At 56.7% G+C, this 16,330-nt stretch overlaps 1 protein-coding gene across 6 annotated transcripts in view; it reads left to right on the top strand.

The window, feature by feature from the left end:
• The window catches only part of ANO1 (anoctamin 1), a 161,508-nt gene extending 147,681 nt beyond the window's left edge, over positions 1-13,827 (top strand). For all 6 annotated transcript variants that reach the window (XM_079929146.1, XM_079929143.1, XM_079929144.1 and 3 more), the window contains 4 exons: positions 3,935-3,987; positions 6,028-6,212; positions 10,443-10,548; positions 12,191-13,827. In XM_079929146.1, coding sequence (XP_079785272.1) covers positions 3,935-3,987; positions 6,028-6,212; positions 10,443-10,548; positions 12,191-12,439 — 593 coding nt within the window. In that variant the 3' untranslated portion in view covers positions 12,440-13,827. The remainder of the gene's footprint in view (positions 1-3,934; positions 3,988-6,027; positions 6,213-10,442; positions 10,549-12,190) is intronic.
• Positions 13,828-16,330: the final 2,503 nt, after the last annotated feature.

Genomic DNA, 16,330 nt, shown 5'->3' with positions numbered 1-16,330 from the left:
AAGCTCTGCCACAAAGCACAGGCGCCGCGACTGCCCTGCTTGGCCCTGGGGGGGGGGGGGGGGCGTGGTGAGTGGCTGCAGTGACCCAGCCGCGTGCGCACGTGGGAACCGGCTCCAGCGTCGCCGTCCCGGACCTTTGACTCCAGACCAGCATGCTTCCTGCCCTCATGCTCATTCTTCAGAGCCTTCCGAGTGAGGAACTCTGCCTGAGCTCGGCTCCCGGGTGCTGAGAGTTGACAGGCGCGTCTAAACACCTCCCTGACGTGTGCTTGGAAACGGGGCTTAGCGTCTCCTGGGACAGCAGTGATGCCTTGAAGAAGGCCGATGGAAATGAGGCATCTCCCCCCGCGAGATTTTCATAAGCGAAGCCAAGATTTGTCCCAAACAGCATCAGCCCCTTGTACCTCGAGGTCGTCAGAGCAATGATTCTTATCCTGGAGTGCAGTGTGTGTCTGAATAGCTTGGAGGGTCAAGGCTCCAGAAGAGGTGATCCTGCGGGCCGGAGCGGCGTCCGGGTTCTGCACTTTTGCAACAGGAGCCCACGGTTCTGGGGTGGGGATCGCACAGAGGACCGTCGGCCCGGACATAAAGGCACTGCGGGACCTGGAAGCCCGGCTCAGCCCCAGGCCGTGGAAAGCCCTCGCTGGCCCATCCGTCTCCCACCTCAGCAGCCCCGTTTTCTGTTGTCACCTGTCTCAGCCCGTTGGACCACGGCCTCGGCCGGCCGCAGACTCATTTCCTCCTGCTGTGCTCAGGAGCCGCCCCCCGAGGCAGCCCCCTGCCCGGAAACCTCAACTTGCCAGGCTCACCGGCACCCTGGCCCCCCACTCGGAGTCCTCAAGCTCAGAGCCCTCGGGGCCAGGCGGGGCCGCAAGAAGGAGTGGACGAAACATACACAGCAGGCGTGCTTGTTCCCATGAAACACCCTACCCTCGGGGTTTTTTTGTCTCCCCACTTTAGTCAGGTCTGGGTTTGGATAAATGTTTCTCTAAGCGACTGGTGGTGATAAAGGAGTTGCCTTGGTACAGAGAGACCTGCAGTGCATTGTGTGGCCTGAAGGAGGCGCCGCTGCCAGCCACGGCCAACTGTCGTCCTGGAGATGCCAGCCCACTGCTGACCCAGAGCTGAGGCCCCTTTAGAAGCAGCAAGTTTTGCTTTTTAAAAACACGTCATCCTGGTCTGTGAACATCCGTCAACATTTTTTTTTCTATTTGCATTGTATCTTTCTTTTTAACATCTTTATTGGAGTATAATTGCTTTACAGTGGTGTGTTAGTTTCTGCTTTATAACAAAGTGAATCAGTTATACATACACATATGTTCCCATATCTCCTCCCTCTTGCGTCTCCCTCCCTCCCACCCTCCCTATCCCACCCCTCTAGGTGGTCACAAAGCACAGAGCTGATCTCCCTGTGCTATGCGGCTGCTTCCCACTAGCTATCTACCTTACGTTTGTATATATGTTTGTATATATGTCCATGCCACTCTCTCGCTTTGTCACAGCTTACCCTTCCCCCTCCCCATATCCTCAAGTCCATTCTCTAGTAGGTCTGTGTCTTTATTCCCGTCTTACTCCTACGTTCTTCATGACCCTTTTTTTTTTTCCCGTGGATTCCATATATATGTGTTAGCATACGGTATTTGTTTTTCTCTTTCTGACTTACTTCACTCTGTATGACAGACTCTAGGTCCACCCACCTCACTACAAATATCTCAATTTCGTTTCTTTTTATGGCTGAGTAATATTCCATTGTATATATGTGTCACATCTTTATCCATTCATCCGAGGATGGACACTTCCATATCCTGGCTTCCATATCTTGGCTATTGTAAATAGAGCCGCAATGAACTCTGTGGTACATGTCTCTTTTTGAATTATGGTTTTCTCAGGGTATATGCCCAGTAGTGGGATTGCTGGGTCGTATGGTAGTTCTGTTTTTTAGTTTGTTTTGTTTTGTTTTGTTTTGCGGTACGCAGGCCTCTCACCATTGTGGCCTCTCCCGTTGCGGAGCACAGGCTCCGGACACGCAGGCTCAGCGGCCATGGCTCATGGGCCCAGCTGCTCCGCGGCATGTGGGGTCTTCCCGGACCGGGGCATGAACCCGTGTCCCCTGCATCGGCAGGCAGACTCTCAACCACTGCGCCACCAGGGAAGCCCTATTTTTAGTTTTTTAAGGAACCTCCATACTGTTCTCCATAGTGGCTGTATCAATTTACATTCCCACCAGCATTTTTTAAGCAGCGGGCAAGCTCGAGGAAACACCCACGCACCTGGATGTGGCAACCTCTGCTCGGGCGTGAAGCCTAGTTGGAAGGGCTTTCTACGTTCGTACAGTCACTCAGCCAACACTTAGCCAACAGCACCCAGCCCCACGTGCCAGGCTGCCTGCTAGACCCGGGAAGGATGAAGGATGTGCTCCCCGGGAGCGTGGAGTCTCCAGAAGGGCTGCCCGCCCCCGAGGCGGCCAGCCGTGAGGGTGGGCCCTGCGCAGCGCTGACTTCGTACAGATGCGTCGTCCGAGGAGCTGCCTCTTGCTCACTTGCACCTCGAGTGCTTCCGTCGGGAGAGATGGGAAGGGTGGTGGATCTAGCGCCCCGAGGCGTGCAGGCCCCGTGACCGCCCTGCCACTGCTCCAGCGCGAAAGTGAATCAAACACCGCTGCCCTCGTGGGAAGACCCAACAGAACCGGGACGAACTTCGCATCTCGGGTTCGGTGATAGCCGGCACGGGCGGCTGATGGGCAGGGAGGTGAGCGTCACTCCCATGAGGCCCCGCAGAAGGGTCTACAGCGGGCAGCGTAAATGCTTGCTTCATGGAGTGGTACCCGGCGGCGGCTGGGGAGCCCCTCACGGCAGACCTCGGGTGCTGGGTCCCAGCCTGCAGCTTCCAGCTTCTGGGCTACATGGGCCTGAACTCCTGCGGTCTCTGCAGACCCCCAAGCATACACTCCCGAGACGGGCGCTCACTGCGAGGGCAGGAACGCCCATGAGCAGCTCTGTGTGCCCTGGGTGGAGCCCCCCAACCACCGGCCACTGTCCCCTCCAGCCCTTCCTGAGGAGTGCCGTTGTCACCACTCAGGTCTGGCTCCAGGCAGGGAGAGAGAGTGCCTGGGACAGGATTCCAGCCCCAGCTTTTCCGTGATGTGTGCGAGCCTCATAGGAACGCGGTCAGGTTGGGGGCAGGGGCACTGGGCGCCCGTCCAGGAGTCGCAGCATTGAGCCCCTAAGGAGTGGGGCTAGCCCTGGATAAAGTGCTTCTGTCCTGGGCTTTCTGGTTCAGAAAGGACCATCCTCTGTTCACCTGCGATGAGTACAGTGCTGCACCTTGGGGTGATGGGAACAAGGGGGCATCCAGACGGGAAATGGTTTGTACCGCACTGCTGTCCAGTCATTATACCCAGGCCATGGTCCCAGCCTCACCAGCCGGGGGCCCTGGCTTTGCTCCTTGACCCTCGCCCTGCACCTGGCCTGTCCCTAAATTCAGTTTTCCTGGCACTAGAGCTACGGAAAATTCATAGGACATCAAACTTCGTGGTTTCAGTCTCCAGTTACTGCTGCGTGGGCTCTTTGGGGCAGGAGCTGCGTCCAAATTGAATCTTTGTCTCTCTAGAGAAAGGCTCCATCCACGCCGATCAGTGGTTTACGCAGCTTCACAGGAGATTGTTCAGAACCAGGGACCAGGTGTTTCTAAGCATCTCTTTGAGAAGCTACACAGTTTGCTTACAAACAGCTGACGAGCCAGTACAAGCCATGGGCTCCGTTGTCAGCCAGGCTCCCCCAGGTCCTCCCCAAACAATTCCCTGTTACCACGTGTCTGACCTGCCCCAGAAAAGGACCAGACCGGCCTCTGCGAAGGCCGGGCTGCTGCCTGCTAGCCCAAGTTACTGAGAGCCAGGGCAAGGGGGTCTTTAAACCTGTGCTTCCCTTCCCCCCAGGCATCTGGTACGATATCCTCAGAGGCATCGGGAAGCTTGCCGTCATAATCAACGTAAGTGACCGGTGACGTCAGAACCTCGGCCAGGAAGCCCGGCCGAGCTGCCATGCGGCCGGGCACCCCTTCCCCTTCCAGAGAGCTAGTGCGTACCTCCAGCCTCGGAGCGGTTCCCAGCTGGCAGGAGCATCTCCTCTTCAGAAGCATCCCTTGGTCCTGTTGAGGGGTGGGGCGGGCTCTGGTGGGAATGACAAAATCTCCTCGACCTTTCTCTGCAACCGGGGGCAAAACCCTCCACTGTGCCCACCTTGGCCCCTAAGTCCCCTCTCTCCCAAGTCCTGAGAACAAACAAGAGAAGGAGATAGAGGCAGACAGGGAGGGAGAGAGACAGAGACAGGGAGGGCGGGAGAGGGAGAGAGACAGAGACAGGGAGGGCGGGAGAGAGAGACACACAGAGACACAGAGACAGAGAGAGACACGGAGATTCCTCATTAGCAACTCTTCTGCTCTTTTTTAAAAAAGTTAATTTTGGGACGTCCCTGGAGGTCCAGTGGTTAAGACTGTGCTTCCACTGCAGGGGACACGGGTTCGATCCCTGGTCGGGGAACTAAGATCCCGCAGGCCACGCGGCACGGCCAAAAAAAAAAAGTTAACTTTCCCCCTTTATGTGAAACTCATGCCCACTCTTCAAAGAAAGTTTGAGAAATCCTGAAACACGGAGAGAAGAGGAACCTGCCAGTCGCCCACACACGCACACAGGCACGCACAGACACACGAGCTCGCTGAGGACAGTGCCCCGCCCTCCACGGCCCTGCCCCAGCATCTGGTCCACGCCTTCCTGACACGAGAACCCCAGGGGCGTCTGCAACGCCTCAGCCCTGTGACCCTCACCCCTCCACCAGCCGGTCAAGCCTGAGCCCCCCAGAAACTGCCACCTTGTGCCTTGTAGGGTCGGGGATGGAGCGGGGGGCGGGCGGGCAGCTCCCTGGAGCAGATGGTCACAGTGCTGGGTCAGGGTCACAGTGAGGCCCTGACACTCAGTCCCCACGGCACAGGAAGGGTGCTCGGCCCGGGAGAAGGGACCCTCAGAGCCCTGGACCTGCTTTCCCTGCTGGCTGACAGCTCCCTGTCAGCCACCCAGTCCCGCTGGGTTGAGGCTTTGAAACCCCACTTATAAAGGGGGGCCATGGGCTGAGCTTGCGCGCTGGACAGCGACAGCTCCGCACCCCGCCCCGGGCTGAGCTGGGGGCACATTTTGATGGGGAGAGGCTGGAAACACCAAGGTACAGCCCCTCTGGGGCATGAGTATGGGGGCGCTGAGAGCAGAGCAGCTAGGAACAAGCTGGACGTCTCGTGAGAGCAGCCAGCAGCAACAATAATAATAATAGCAGCTAACATTTATTGAGCATCTAGAATGCTCCAGGCCCTTCTAAGCCCATTCAGTGCACCCACCCACGAGTGCACACACGGCCCATGGAGGCAGAGGGTTATTGCCCCATCTTGCAGGTGATACAGCCGAGGCACAGAGAGGTCAGGCGACTTGCCCGAGGTCACACAGCCAACAAGAGGCAGAGCTGGACTTTACCCCAGGCCGTCGGGTCCATGCTCTGATACTGGCCTTACACTGCGCTGCCCCGGGGACTGCTCTAGAATAGGGTGGGCTGGGTCTGAACTTCACAATCCGCAAAGCACTTTCCCTCCCTGCCTCGCTCTCTTTCAAACAAGCCAGGAAGGAGAAGCACCTAGAGCGGGCACTGTTAGCCCTGTTTGACAAGAGAAAATGGAGGCACAGAGAGGTCAGGCGACTTGTCCAGGGCCACACAGCCAGTGAGAGGCAGCCAGCATGGTCCCCAAGCCTTCTCGTTCAGGGGCGCCCTGTTCCCAGCCCCCGGGCCCTCTCCTCAAGGCGCTGGAGGGGCCGACAGGAACGCCCCCAACCCTTCGTTTGTCACTCGACAAGCCAAGGCCTTGGGGTCATGTTGGCCAACTTGAGTCACGTGGCCGGACCCCAGGGCCAGCGCTGCCCTGGCTCAGGTGGGGCACGTCCCCTCCCCCTCCCAGCTGGCGTCCGCACTCACTGCTCTGTTCCCGCCCCAGGCGTTCGTGATCTCCTTCACGTCGGACTTCATCCCTCGCCTGGTGTACCTGTACATGTACAGTGAGAACGGGACCATGCACGGCTTCGTCAACCACACCCTCTCCTCCTTCAACGTCAGCGACTTCCAGAATGGCACGGCCCCCAACGACCCCCTAGACCTGGGCTACGAGGTGCAGATCTGCAGGTACCGCCCAGGCAGCTCTCTTTAAAGAGCCCCATTTGGTGGGCTTCTGCGAAAACCCCAGTTCAAGCCAGGATTCTTTCAGGGCACATCACAGAACAGCTTAATCTTGCTTCAAGAGGAAAAAAAAAATATCCCTGGGGTGGGGGTAGGATGTGATTTATTAGTCCTTTAACTAAGAAGTCCGTGATAGGCTTCAGGCATGGCGGGATCCAGGGGCTGCCTTGTCATCCGGCCCCATCCTGACACTGCCTCCCAATTTTATGCATTCCTGCATGTGGGCGTCATTTCCTGACAGGCAGTAAGCGTCCCCCAGCAGTCCTCTCTGCTCAGCAGTCCCAGTAGGGGGGCTTTCTTTCCCACTCATCAGCAGAAGTCCTAGGATTGAGTCTCAATGACCTGTCTCGGGTCAGAGGCCCATGCCTGAACCAATCACTGTTGCCAGAGTGTGCGGGGATCTTGTTGGCTAGGTCTGGGTCGTGTGCCAGCGTATGGAGTCATAGCCATAGATTGGGGGGCACCCCAAGGAAAACTGGGGTGCTGGGTGCTGGGCAGGCAAAAGCAACAGACATCTGAGAGGGTCCAACCTGCGGGGCCCCATCAGCTGGCCAGACTCTCAGGGCAGGCAGGTAGCACCCCAGGAAAGACGGAGGCGGGGAAGAGGGTGGGGGCACGAGTGCGGGGCAGAGCCAGGCCTGGCTATTCGCTGTGCATCTTCCACGTGCCAGCCTGGCCGGGTTAGGGGCCGGGGGCTCAGGGCTGGGGCTCGGGCGTGGGCCACATGATCCCTGGTGCCCAGGGACTTTGTGCAGGGACAACAGAAGCATAAACAGATCGAGTTAAAGGGGTGATAGTAGCCGGAAGCCCGGGTAGAGGGTGGAGGCAGTAGGGGTCACTCCAAGGGGAGGGGCAAAGCGGGTAAAAGAAGAGTGGTGAGCAGGGGCGTCTGTGGGTGGGAAACTGCAGCCTGTTCTGGAGCGTGAAGCGTAAAGGGAAACGTGGACGGTAGGGCTGAAGGTGCGGGCAGGGGCACGGCATCCCGGGTCAAGAAACAGAGGACTGTGGAGCGACTGGCCACGGGCTTTGCCATGAGGCTGAGACCGGGGAGGCAGAGTGGGGCACACTCAGCATCTGTGGGCAGTCCGCACCGCCTCCAGCCCAGCTGAGATTCAGAACACGAAAGACTGCAGGGGCCAGAGCACGTGTCACAAACCCACGCGATGACGCGCAGCCCTTTCTGCGTAGGGCAGATAATCTACCCCAAGGCTGTTTACTCTTACTTTGCCCATAGTTCTAGCAAGCTTACCTGTCTGTCTTCATACCCTTGCCCTAGTAGCAGGAAGCAGAGGAGACTGCCAGGGTCCAGGGTGCTGACAGCAACAAGCGGTGGCATGTGGCTGCTTGCAAAAAAAAAAAAAAACTGGCCCAAGAAATGGAAAACCAGCACCGCGTGCGGTCATTGGAACAGGCAGGCAGACCTGTCCAGCACAGGTGCTACTGAGGGCTTTGCAACAGCAGATGTGCCCGGCTGACCCCGAGTGCTTAAAGAGAAATTACACGACGTGCCGTGTGTTCTGTGTCAGGGCAGGGACCACACCTACTCTGGGACCCGGTACAGCCAGGCCTGCCAACGAGAAAGGGCAGGTGACACACAAACAGGCAACACGACATGCTTCCCGCTTTTCAGAATCCCACCCACCGCATGTTTCAAGGCACATGTACGTGAGCACGTACATCACAGGAAAGGCCCAGGTGATCTGCTTCAACCCCCTGCGTGGTCGCCTCGGGCAGGGTCTGCCTGGAGAGCTGGGGGTCAAGGGCAGGGACTCAAGGTCGCTTCCTCGCCATCGTCCGCAGGCACGGGCCCCAGAGACCCCCGAGCTTCCGGTCCAGGACCCCTGCCGCTTCTCAGCCAGCGCTGCACTTCTCTCGCTTTGTTTGAACATCCCACACCAAGAACACACTCAGGCTGACCTATTTAACTCAAAATGAATTTTAGAGGAAGAATGATTTAGAACAAAGAAGGCAGGGATATAGGTGGTCATTTTATTATAAATTCCCTCAGAAATGTCAGTGTTGGTGTTTCCTGGGTAAGAATCGGGCATCGGGCATCCAGCCCCCGGAAGCACCTCCCCATCCATGCATCGGTCAGGAGTCCTGGCCACGCAGGGGGAGGCCAAGGAGGCAGAGCAGAGACCTGGTTTTTAAGTGAGAACCTTGTTACTTTTACCCCCACAGAGAAGGAAGGCCATGGGCCAGTCCACTCTGCTCCCTGGGATTCAGGCTTTAGCCAGGCCCACCCAACCGTTGCCCACTATTAAGTGCTGTAGGTGCCGTGAGCTCCGTGCTGCGGGCCGCTCCCCCGTCAAGCTGCCTCCCAAAGGAGCAGCACCCAGCCCAGCCTGGGGCAGCAGGAATGGGAGAGGCAGCTTAGCAGAGCTGAGCGCTGTGACCCCTGCTGGCTACCATTTATTCCTGCACTGAAACAGACGTGGTCTCATTGAATGCTCACAGCAACCCCAGAGAGGGCATTATTATTCTCCCCAGGGAGAGGTGGCAGGCTTAGCACAAGAGCAAAGCAAGGAAACTGTAAGATCATCTCTGATAGAGGTCAGTGCAGGTGGTGGGGGTTGGCATCTGGACGGTTCTTATGTAAGTGGGCTTTGAGGGATGCATAGGAGTTTGCCAGGTGACCCAAACACATTTCCCAGCATCCTGGTGCAACTGGCCTTGAGAACAGAAAGAAGAGGGAAGAGAAAATGTGTGTGGCTTCTGACGCTGGGAGAACAGGGGATGCCTGTTCCCATCGGAGATCAGGTGGTGCATGTTCTGCGTGGCTCAGCAGCTGGCACCAGAGGGTGTGTTCCCAGCCCAATCCTGTCTCTGGGGTTGGCAGCTTAGCTCTGAACAGGCCCTCCGAGGCTCCCATCCAGCTCCCTCAGACACAAAGCTCTGTGGGTGAGGGGCCCTGTCTGTGCCCCCCGCAAGCTCTGCCCCTGGAATGCAGGGGCATGCAGTAGCTGCTCAATAAATACTTGCGACATGACTAAGTGAGGGAATGCCAGACCGAGGCCCAGAGAGGCCAAGCGATGGCGCAGGGATGCACAGCAAGGCGGGAGCCGGCTCTGGGTCTATGCGAGGCCTGTGCCCACAGAGCTAGGTGCCTCCTCTCCTGGTCTCCCCACCTGGGCCTCAGCTTTTCAGTAACCAGCAGGGCACAGCTGCAGCCCAGCACCTAGAAACCGCCCCGGCCATGGCTTCCTCACACGGCTTTAGGGAAGCTTTTCCCACACAGAGGGGGTCAGCCCCGTTAAAACCAAGCACCTCCCAAATTTTGGGGTGGTTGGTGGGGACAGAACCCGGGTTCTCATCCTCACTCAGCCCCACATCAGGCATCTCTGGGCCTCTGAGAAAAAGGCAGACCTAAAGCCCAGGAGGCACCCACCACTCCCGCTGCACAAGGGACAGAGGTGGAACCTTGGGGGCCAGGGAAGTAAGCAACCTTGTCTCCCAGCAGGCGCTCATGGGCAATGTCTGGAAGTGATAAGAGGGCCGGGCTGGTATTTATTACACGGAGATAAGGAGCTAACAGTTGGGAGAGGGAGAGACATGCGGCTGGGGCGCTGGGCCCCGTGGGGCAGGGCGGGCCTGGGGACAGTTCCCTGGTGCCCTGACCACAATAACTGTATGGTTAACGTCGTACAAGGGCTACTTTGAGAAAACGTCTCATTTTTTCCAATAGTTTCCCCTACAGAGAAGGTCGAGACTGGAGACCTGGATTTCAGGGAGCCCTGCCTGGAGTTTTGTGGGTGATGGGGGGTGGGTTGAGTCTCTAGGCTTAGGGACCCCACCCCTCTTCAACCAGGGAGGCCCCACTTGCTTTGTGTGACCTACCAGAGTCTCAGGTGGGATTTCTTTTTAGAAAATGGGCTCCACTGCCTTCAAAAGTTTGGAACCCCTGGACCAGATGGTCCCGGAGCCTCTTTCTGTGGGCCCACAGCTGGACTTACGGGGACGCCCCTCTGGCCTGCCCAGCCCACGTGGGTGCCGGCACCCCGTCCAACATGGGGAGACTCCCTGGGCGTGTGAGTGGGCTGGAGGGGGGCCTCTTCCTCCAGGGAGGGTGCTGTCCTACAGTTGGCCCAGGGTCCGACTCAGGCTTTCCTGACACTCACAAGCCCCTCGGTGCAGCCAGACCCCAGTTCCTCTCAGAGACCCAACTCCATCTTGCAGGTACAAAGACTACCGGGAACCACCATGGTCGGAACACAAGTACGACGTCTCCAAGGACTTCTGGGCCGTCCTGGCCGCCCGGCTGGCCTTTGTCATCGTCTTCCAGGTGCGAGGGTCCTGTCTGCTTCCAGAAGGTTTGGGAATCGAGGCACCGAGGAGGTGCTCTGTGCCCAGAACAGGGTCAGGAGGACAGGAGCTGGCTGGCGTCGGGGGCTCGGAGGCTGGAGGACTTGCCCTGGGCACCCAAGGGTGGGGAGTGCTGGTGACCCCAGGCCCTGGGCAAGGACAGGTCCCAGCCCCTCCTCAGTTAAAGGAAGGCGGGAGCGGGGTTCCGGAAGGACTGGGGTCGTTTAGTTAAATGCAAGGCATCTTTCTTGAAGGAGGCCTCAGTCTCCCCTGTCACTGTGCAGCAGGAGACGTGCCCCAGTGGACAGGGCTGGCAGGGAGGGACAGGAGGGCAGTGGGCTCCCAGCTGACACCAGCGCCCCCCTGCCCCCCGCAGCAGGCAGGGGACCTGGCCCCGCCTGGCCCAGTCTCTGGGGAGTGGGGCTAACTCTGAGGCCCGAGCGATTCCCAGTGGACAGGACCCCAGACTGGGGAGTGGCTGATGCATGCGGCCCTGAGGTCCCAGCCGGGGAGGCCACGCTGGGGTTGCCCTCCTGTGTGGCCCCCAGAACCTGGAATCCAGGAACTGGGTTCAAGCCCCAGCCCTGCCCCTTCTACACAGTGTGGCCCCTGGCAGGGCTTCCGGCCCCCGAGGCCCCACTGCCTCGTCCGCCAGCTTTCCATAACCCTCTGGAGCCAGAACTAGTGTCTGGGGCCCAGTTCCCCAGAAGCAGAGCCTGAGTCAAGGATTCTGGTGCAAGCCGGTCATTGAGGGAAGGCCCTGCAAGGGGCTGGGGGCACGGAGCTCGGCGGGGAGGGTGTCTGGGCTGGAGCATGAATCCCACCACACACGTGGGCCCACCTTGACGCAAAAGAGGGCCTTTAGTCTGCCCACCTGGCCAGTCATTGGCTGCAACCATCCAGTCTGGGAACAGGGAGACTGGGGGGACGGTTCCCTGGAGACGAGCCTCTGTGGGCCTTAGCGGCCAGCACCCACCACAGCTGGGGAGCGTGGACCCAGAAAGGTGATGGCGGATGGGGGGGCGCTAGCACCTTCCGTGACAAGGTGACTAACTCAGCCATACGTACTAACGAGTGCCGGTCAGACGGAAGTTTAAAAACCAGAGATTTCCGTTTTTCCACGAAAGCCAACTCATTTGCACCCTATGGACCAGAAATGCATCCAGGGAGGCGGCAGCCGTTCAGGGTGATCCCGGGAGACCTGACAAATGGCAGAAGGGCCTGCGGAATCATCAGAGACAGTTTAAGCTCCCTGCGTTTCTGGTCTCTTTGTATTTTGACTATTCTCCCTTAAAGCCTTAACACTTGTTATATTTGGTGATGGGTAACCAATCAGATCATTTCTCAAGCCTCCCAGGCAAGAGATTCAGAATCACTCAGAGACGTTTCCTGTTTACTGAGCTCAGATTCTTTCAAGAAAGTCAGCCACCAGAGGTCCCCCCTGGCTGGTTTCCTGTTTCATTTATACCTTCCGGGAAACCGAGGCCTGGGAAGTCCAGGTGTGTCTGAGGTCCCAGGGCCGGGGTGTGACGGGGCGAGGCACTGCCAGCTGGGGTGCAGGTGGAAGTGGCAGTGCCTCCCAGGTCCTCCTTCCCACCGCCTGACGGTGACTCTCCTTCCAGAACCTGGTCATGTTCATGAGCGACTTTGTGGACTGGGTCATCCCTGACATCCCCAAGGACATCAGCCAGCAGATGCACAAGGAGAAGGTGCTCATGGTGGAGCTATTCATGAGGGAGGAGCAGGGCAAACAGCAGCTGCTGGACACGTGGATGGAGAAGGACCGGAAGAAGGCGGAGCCCTTCAACAACCACAGCCCCACCCCTCCTGCCCCGCCGGACAGCCCCGACTTCCCTGGGGGCACCCCGTAGCTGCCGGGCATCCCCATCGACGACGCGCGCCCTCTCCCGGGGCAGGCGACTTCTCACAGCTCCCTGGCCCAGTGGTTCCTGGGTTTGTGGCAGGCCTGGAAGACCACTTTCTTCTGATAGGACAACATTTCCCCGTCTTTTTCTGTTTGTTTGTTTGTTTTTTTTCTTGTTTTTGCACAAAACCATTAGGCAGGGAATTCTGTTATCTTTAGGATTCAAGGTTAATCAGAATGATTGCTGGGGACAGGGTGATACACAGCGGATGCAGGCGCGTTGCGGAAGCGATGCTTGGAGTCTGGGGTCTCCTTGGCCGTTAGCGTGAGAAGCAGCTCCCAGAAGACATCTTCTTTAATCCTCCTGATGCCTTAAGAGAGAGGCGAGGTGGTATTCCAAGGCATTAGACAAAAGCTGGTGTGAGATTTGAGGGCAAACAGAGAAGTGGATGAGGAATAAACGATGCTGACACCAGTTCCAAAAGACATCACCTGTCTCTAGGTTGAAAAAGTGAGATTTTTCATCACCTTTTCTTTCCCTGGATTCAGAAACCGAGACACTGGTCAGAAAGAGAGGTGCCCTGGCTCTGTCCACTCAGAGGGCCAGGAAACTCTGAATTTACTCTTGGAGAACTAGCGGGGTGCAGGTGTCCTGAATGAGCGGTGACCGGCACCTCCGGGGTCCCCACCAGCAGCCACACGCTTCCCCCACCTCAGGGTGATAGAAAAACGGGCGGTGAGGGATTATGACCTCGGAGGCATTTCTGCAGACGGCTTCAGGGTTGCAAGAAGTCTTAAGGCTTCTGGGGGTACTTTTGCAGCTTCAGAATATTTATTGGGCTTTTTTTAAAATCAATTCTACAGTGGATGTAAGGGTTTTTTCTCTGTAGCTCAAAGGCGGAAGGCTTTTATTTTATTAGCTAACCAAATATCATTGAGAGGAATTTAAAATACTGTTAATACCAAAGATTTTTATTAATAAAGGCTTCTATTTTGGTAACACTTCTCTATATTTTTACTTACAGGAATGTTACTGTTGGACTATTATCATTTTAAAAGCTTGTGAAAACGAATCTCATAGCCGATAAGAATGATCTCAATTTGCAGCCATTATACTAACCGATGATCTGAAATTTCTCAAGCACCCAGAGAAACATAATAGAAATGTGTCACCAAAGGGAGGGACGAAAAGATAAACGTGTCTGTCTTGAACGTGTGGTCGGTGAGACGCTGACATTCCTGTGAGCTGTCAACTAGGGGGGACGTCCGGAGGCGTAGCAGATTTTTGTTATTTGCTAAAGTCATGCAATCTGATGCTTCTACTTTCTCTTGTACAGTAAGTGGTTTGAAATGGGGTTTTTTGTATATAAACATTGTATTAAAAATGAGGTGATTACCAACAAACCTTTTATGGAAACCATTCTTTTTTTAAAAAAAGTGAGTGTACACAAATCCACAGAGGACCGTGGCTGAACGCTCATCTGAATAAATTTGCATACATGACACCTTCCTCTCAAAGCCTGTCCACGTGACTTCTGCCCCCGGAAACTCGAGGGGCCAAGCCCAGAGCCCCGTGGCTGGACCTGCACATGTGGAGGGACCCATAAACCTCCACACCCTCAGCCCCAGACACATGGCTCTTCAGGATGTTCCCGGGACGTTGTCTGTCCACGAGTACGTGCATGGGTGTGTGTGTGCACACGTGTGTGGTTTGCGTGCATGTGCGTTTCTGTGTTGTTTTGTCTGTGTGTGTGCATGCCTGTACCCGTATGTGCGCCGGGGAGGGGGGCATTGTGGTCACACCTTCCCAGCAGCCTCTTCCACAATACCCAGATCCCAACCCCTGGTGCCTGCAACCCGACAGAGTTTTTAGTATTTTGGATTTTGTGGACCTAAAATTTCCCCCAAGCCTTTTTGGGACCATCCCAGGGTTGCCAGTGCTTTCATTTGGGCCAGTGGGGGCACTATTTCTTTAATTCATTACCTATAATCACCATCATTTCATGAAAGAAAGACTATCTTTCGCACTCCTTTCGCACTCAAACGTCAGCAAGACCTCGACCCGCACACCCGCAGGGCCAGGGAGGGCCTCGGGCGCCCCTTGTGCTGCTGTGTCCCCAGGGAAATCTCAGCAAATCCAAGCTCACGAGGCCCTGGCTGGACTCGGTCAAGAATGTCCTTCTGGGGAATTTGCTGGCGGTCCAGTGGTTAAGGCTCTGCGCTTCCACTGCAGTTCCCCTGGTCGGGGAACTAAGATCCCATATGCTGTGCAAGGCGGCCCAAAAATAAATTAAAAAATAAAAGTTCCTTCTAAAGCTTTGGAACCTCTTCCTTAGTCCTGATGAGGGTGGCTCCCAGGGCCAGCATGGCCGGAAGCCCTCCCCTTTTATGGGTCCTCCCAGGGGAAGGATCTTTGGCCCCAGTGAGTACATGAGCGAACAGTCTCAGAGTGGGGAGGTGACTTGCCCAAGATCACGGGGCTCCTTGGCACCCCTTAGAGAGATCCATCCAGGCAACGTTCCAGATGAAGCCGCGAGCAAGGCAGACACGGCCCCTTCCCTCAGGGGATGACCTCTTGCAGTGGGCATCAGAGGCTGAACAAGAAAATGAACCCAGCACCAGATCATCTCAGAGGAAGGAAGGGGGCTAATGAAAATGAAACAGGGGTGTGACTGAGAGTGACCAAGCTGGGCAGGCAGGTCCCTGGAGTCTGAACAAAGAGGAGCCAGAATGTAAAACCCTGGAGGAAGGCAGGATGGTTCAGGCAGCAGAGTGCATGTGCAAAGGCCCTGAGGCAGCAGTGTGCTGGGTGAGTTGGAGGAGCATCAAGAAGTTCATCACGTCTGGAGGGGAGGCACGGGGGGGAGGGGCAGGAGATGGGGCAGGAATCGGGGACCAACTTGCACCAGCCCCCGGCTTAGTGAGGACCTCAAGCTTGGTGGTAAGTCCACGGCAGGGTCTGGCGGTCTTAACCAGCGGTCTTAACCAGCACAGTGATGGACCTGATTCACATTTTGAGGTCTTGGTGGCTTTGGATGGACACTGCAGTGGGGTGGGGAGCCACAGAGGACAGTTGCAGAAATTCAGATGAGCAATAATTGGATTTGGACGAGGGTGGTAGAGGTGGGTGGAAGAAAGCCAACAGATTAACATCACAAAGACCTGGGATCTGGCAGTGAAAGGACCCCCAGAGATGAGCTGGTCAGAGGGTGCCATTATTTCACAGATGGACACAGTGAAGCCCAGAGAGGGTCAGGGCTCTGCTCCAGTCACACAGCAAGCTGGCTACACAGCCATCCCTCGGACCCAGGCCCCTGGCACCCAGCACTGAACCGTTTCTGCTTCTGGTCCCTGGAGTGGTGTGGCAGGAGCTGGGCAAGGCTGGGCCCCCAAGCACAGACAGTGAAGGACCAGGGCCTGCAGGGGGCCTGAGGTCTGGGGCGGGGGGCACTCATGCCAGCATCTTTTATGGGGACTCAGCAGCTCTCCTGAAGGTGGAGGCTGCTGTGAGCTGCAATCAGCCCAAGATACCTCTGTTTGTTAGGTTCAGTGCTTGTTAAATTTTTTTAGTTAATTTAATATATAAAAACCCGGAATATACACATAGAAATCCAGATTTGTATGTTCTCTTGAAAAATCATGCCATCTGATGACACAGCTGTATTTTTCACCATGTCACATTCTTGCACTCGACTGGAGACCGGTGGTGGCCCTTCTTTAGAAGGTGCGTGTCCTTTCTGACAATCACGGCCCCTCTCCCCACTCTCCCACTGGCTGAGGGGGCGGCTGAGACTGCAGCTCCTGGAGTCACTGGCCCTTCGAGACAAGCCGCAGGCCCGGTCCCTTTCCTGGGATCCAGGACCAGCTGTGGGCTTCCCTGGAACTGAGCTTGGCCAAG

The sequence above is a fragment of the Stenella coeruleoalba genome (genome assembly GCF_951394435.1).
Source record: "Stenella coeruleoalba genome assembly, chromosome: 8".
NCBI classification, from domain to species: domain Eukaryota; kingdom Metazoa; phylum Chordata; class Mammalia; order Artiodactyla; family Delphinidae; genus Stenella; species Stenella coeruleoalba.
The sequence above is the reverse complement of the archived record's forward strand: the minus strand, read 5'-3'. Positions and strand labels throughout refer to the sequence as shown.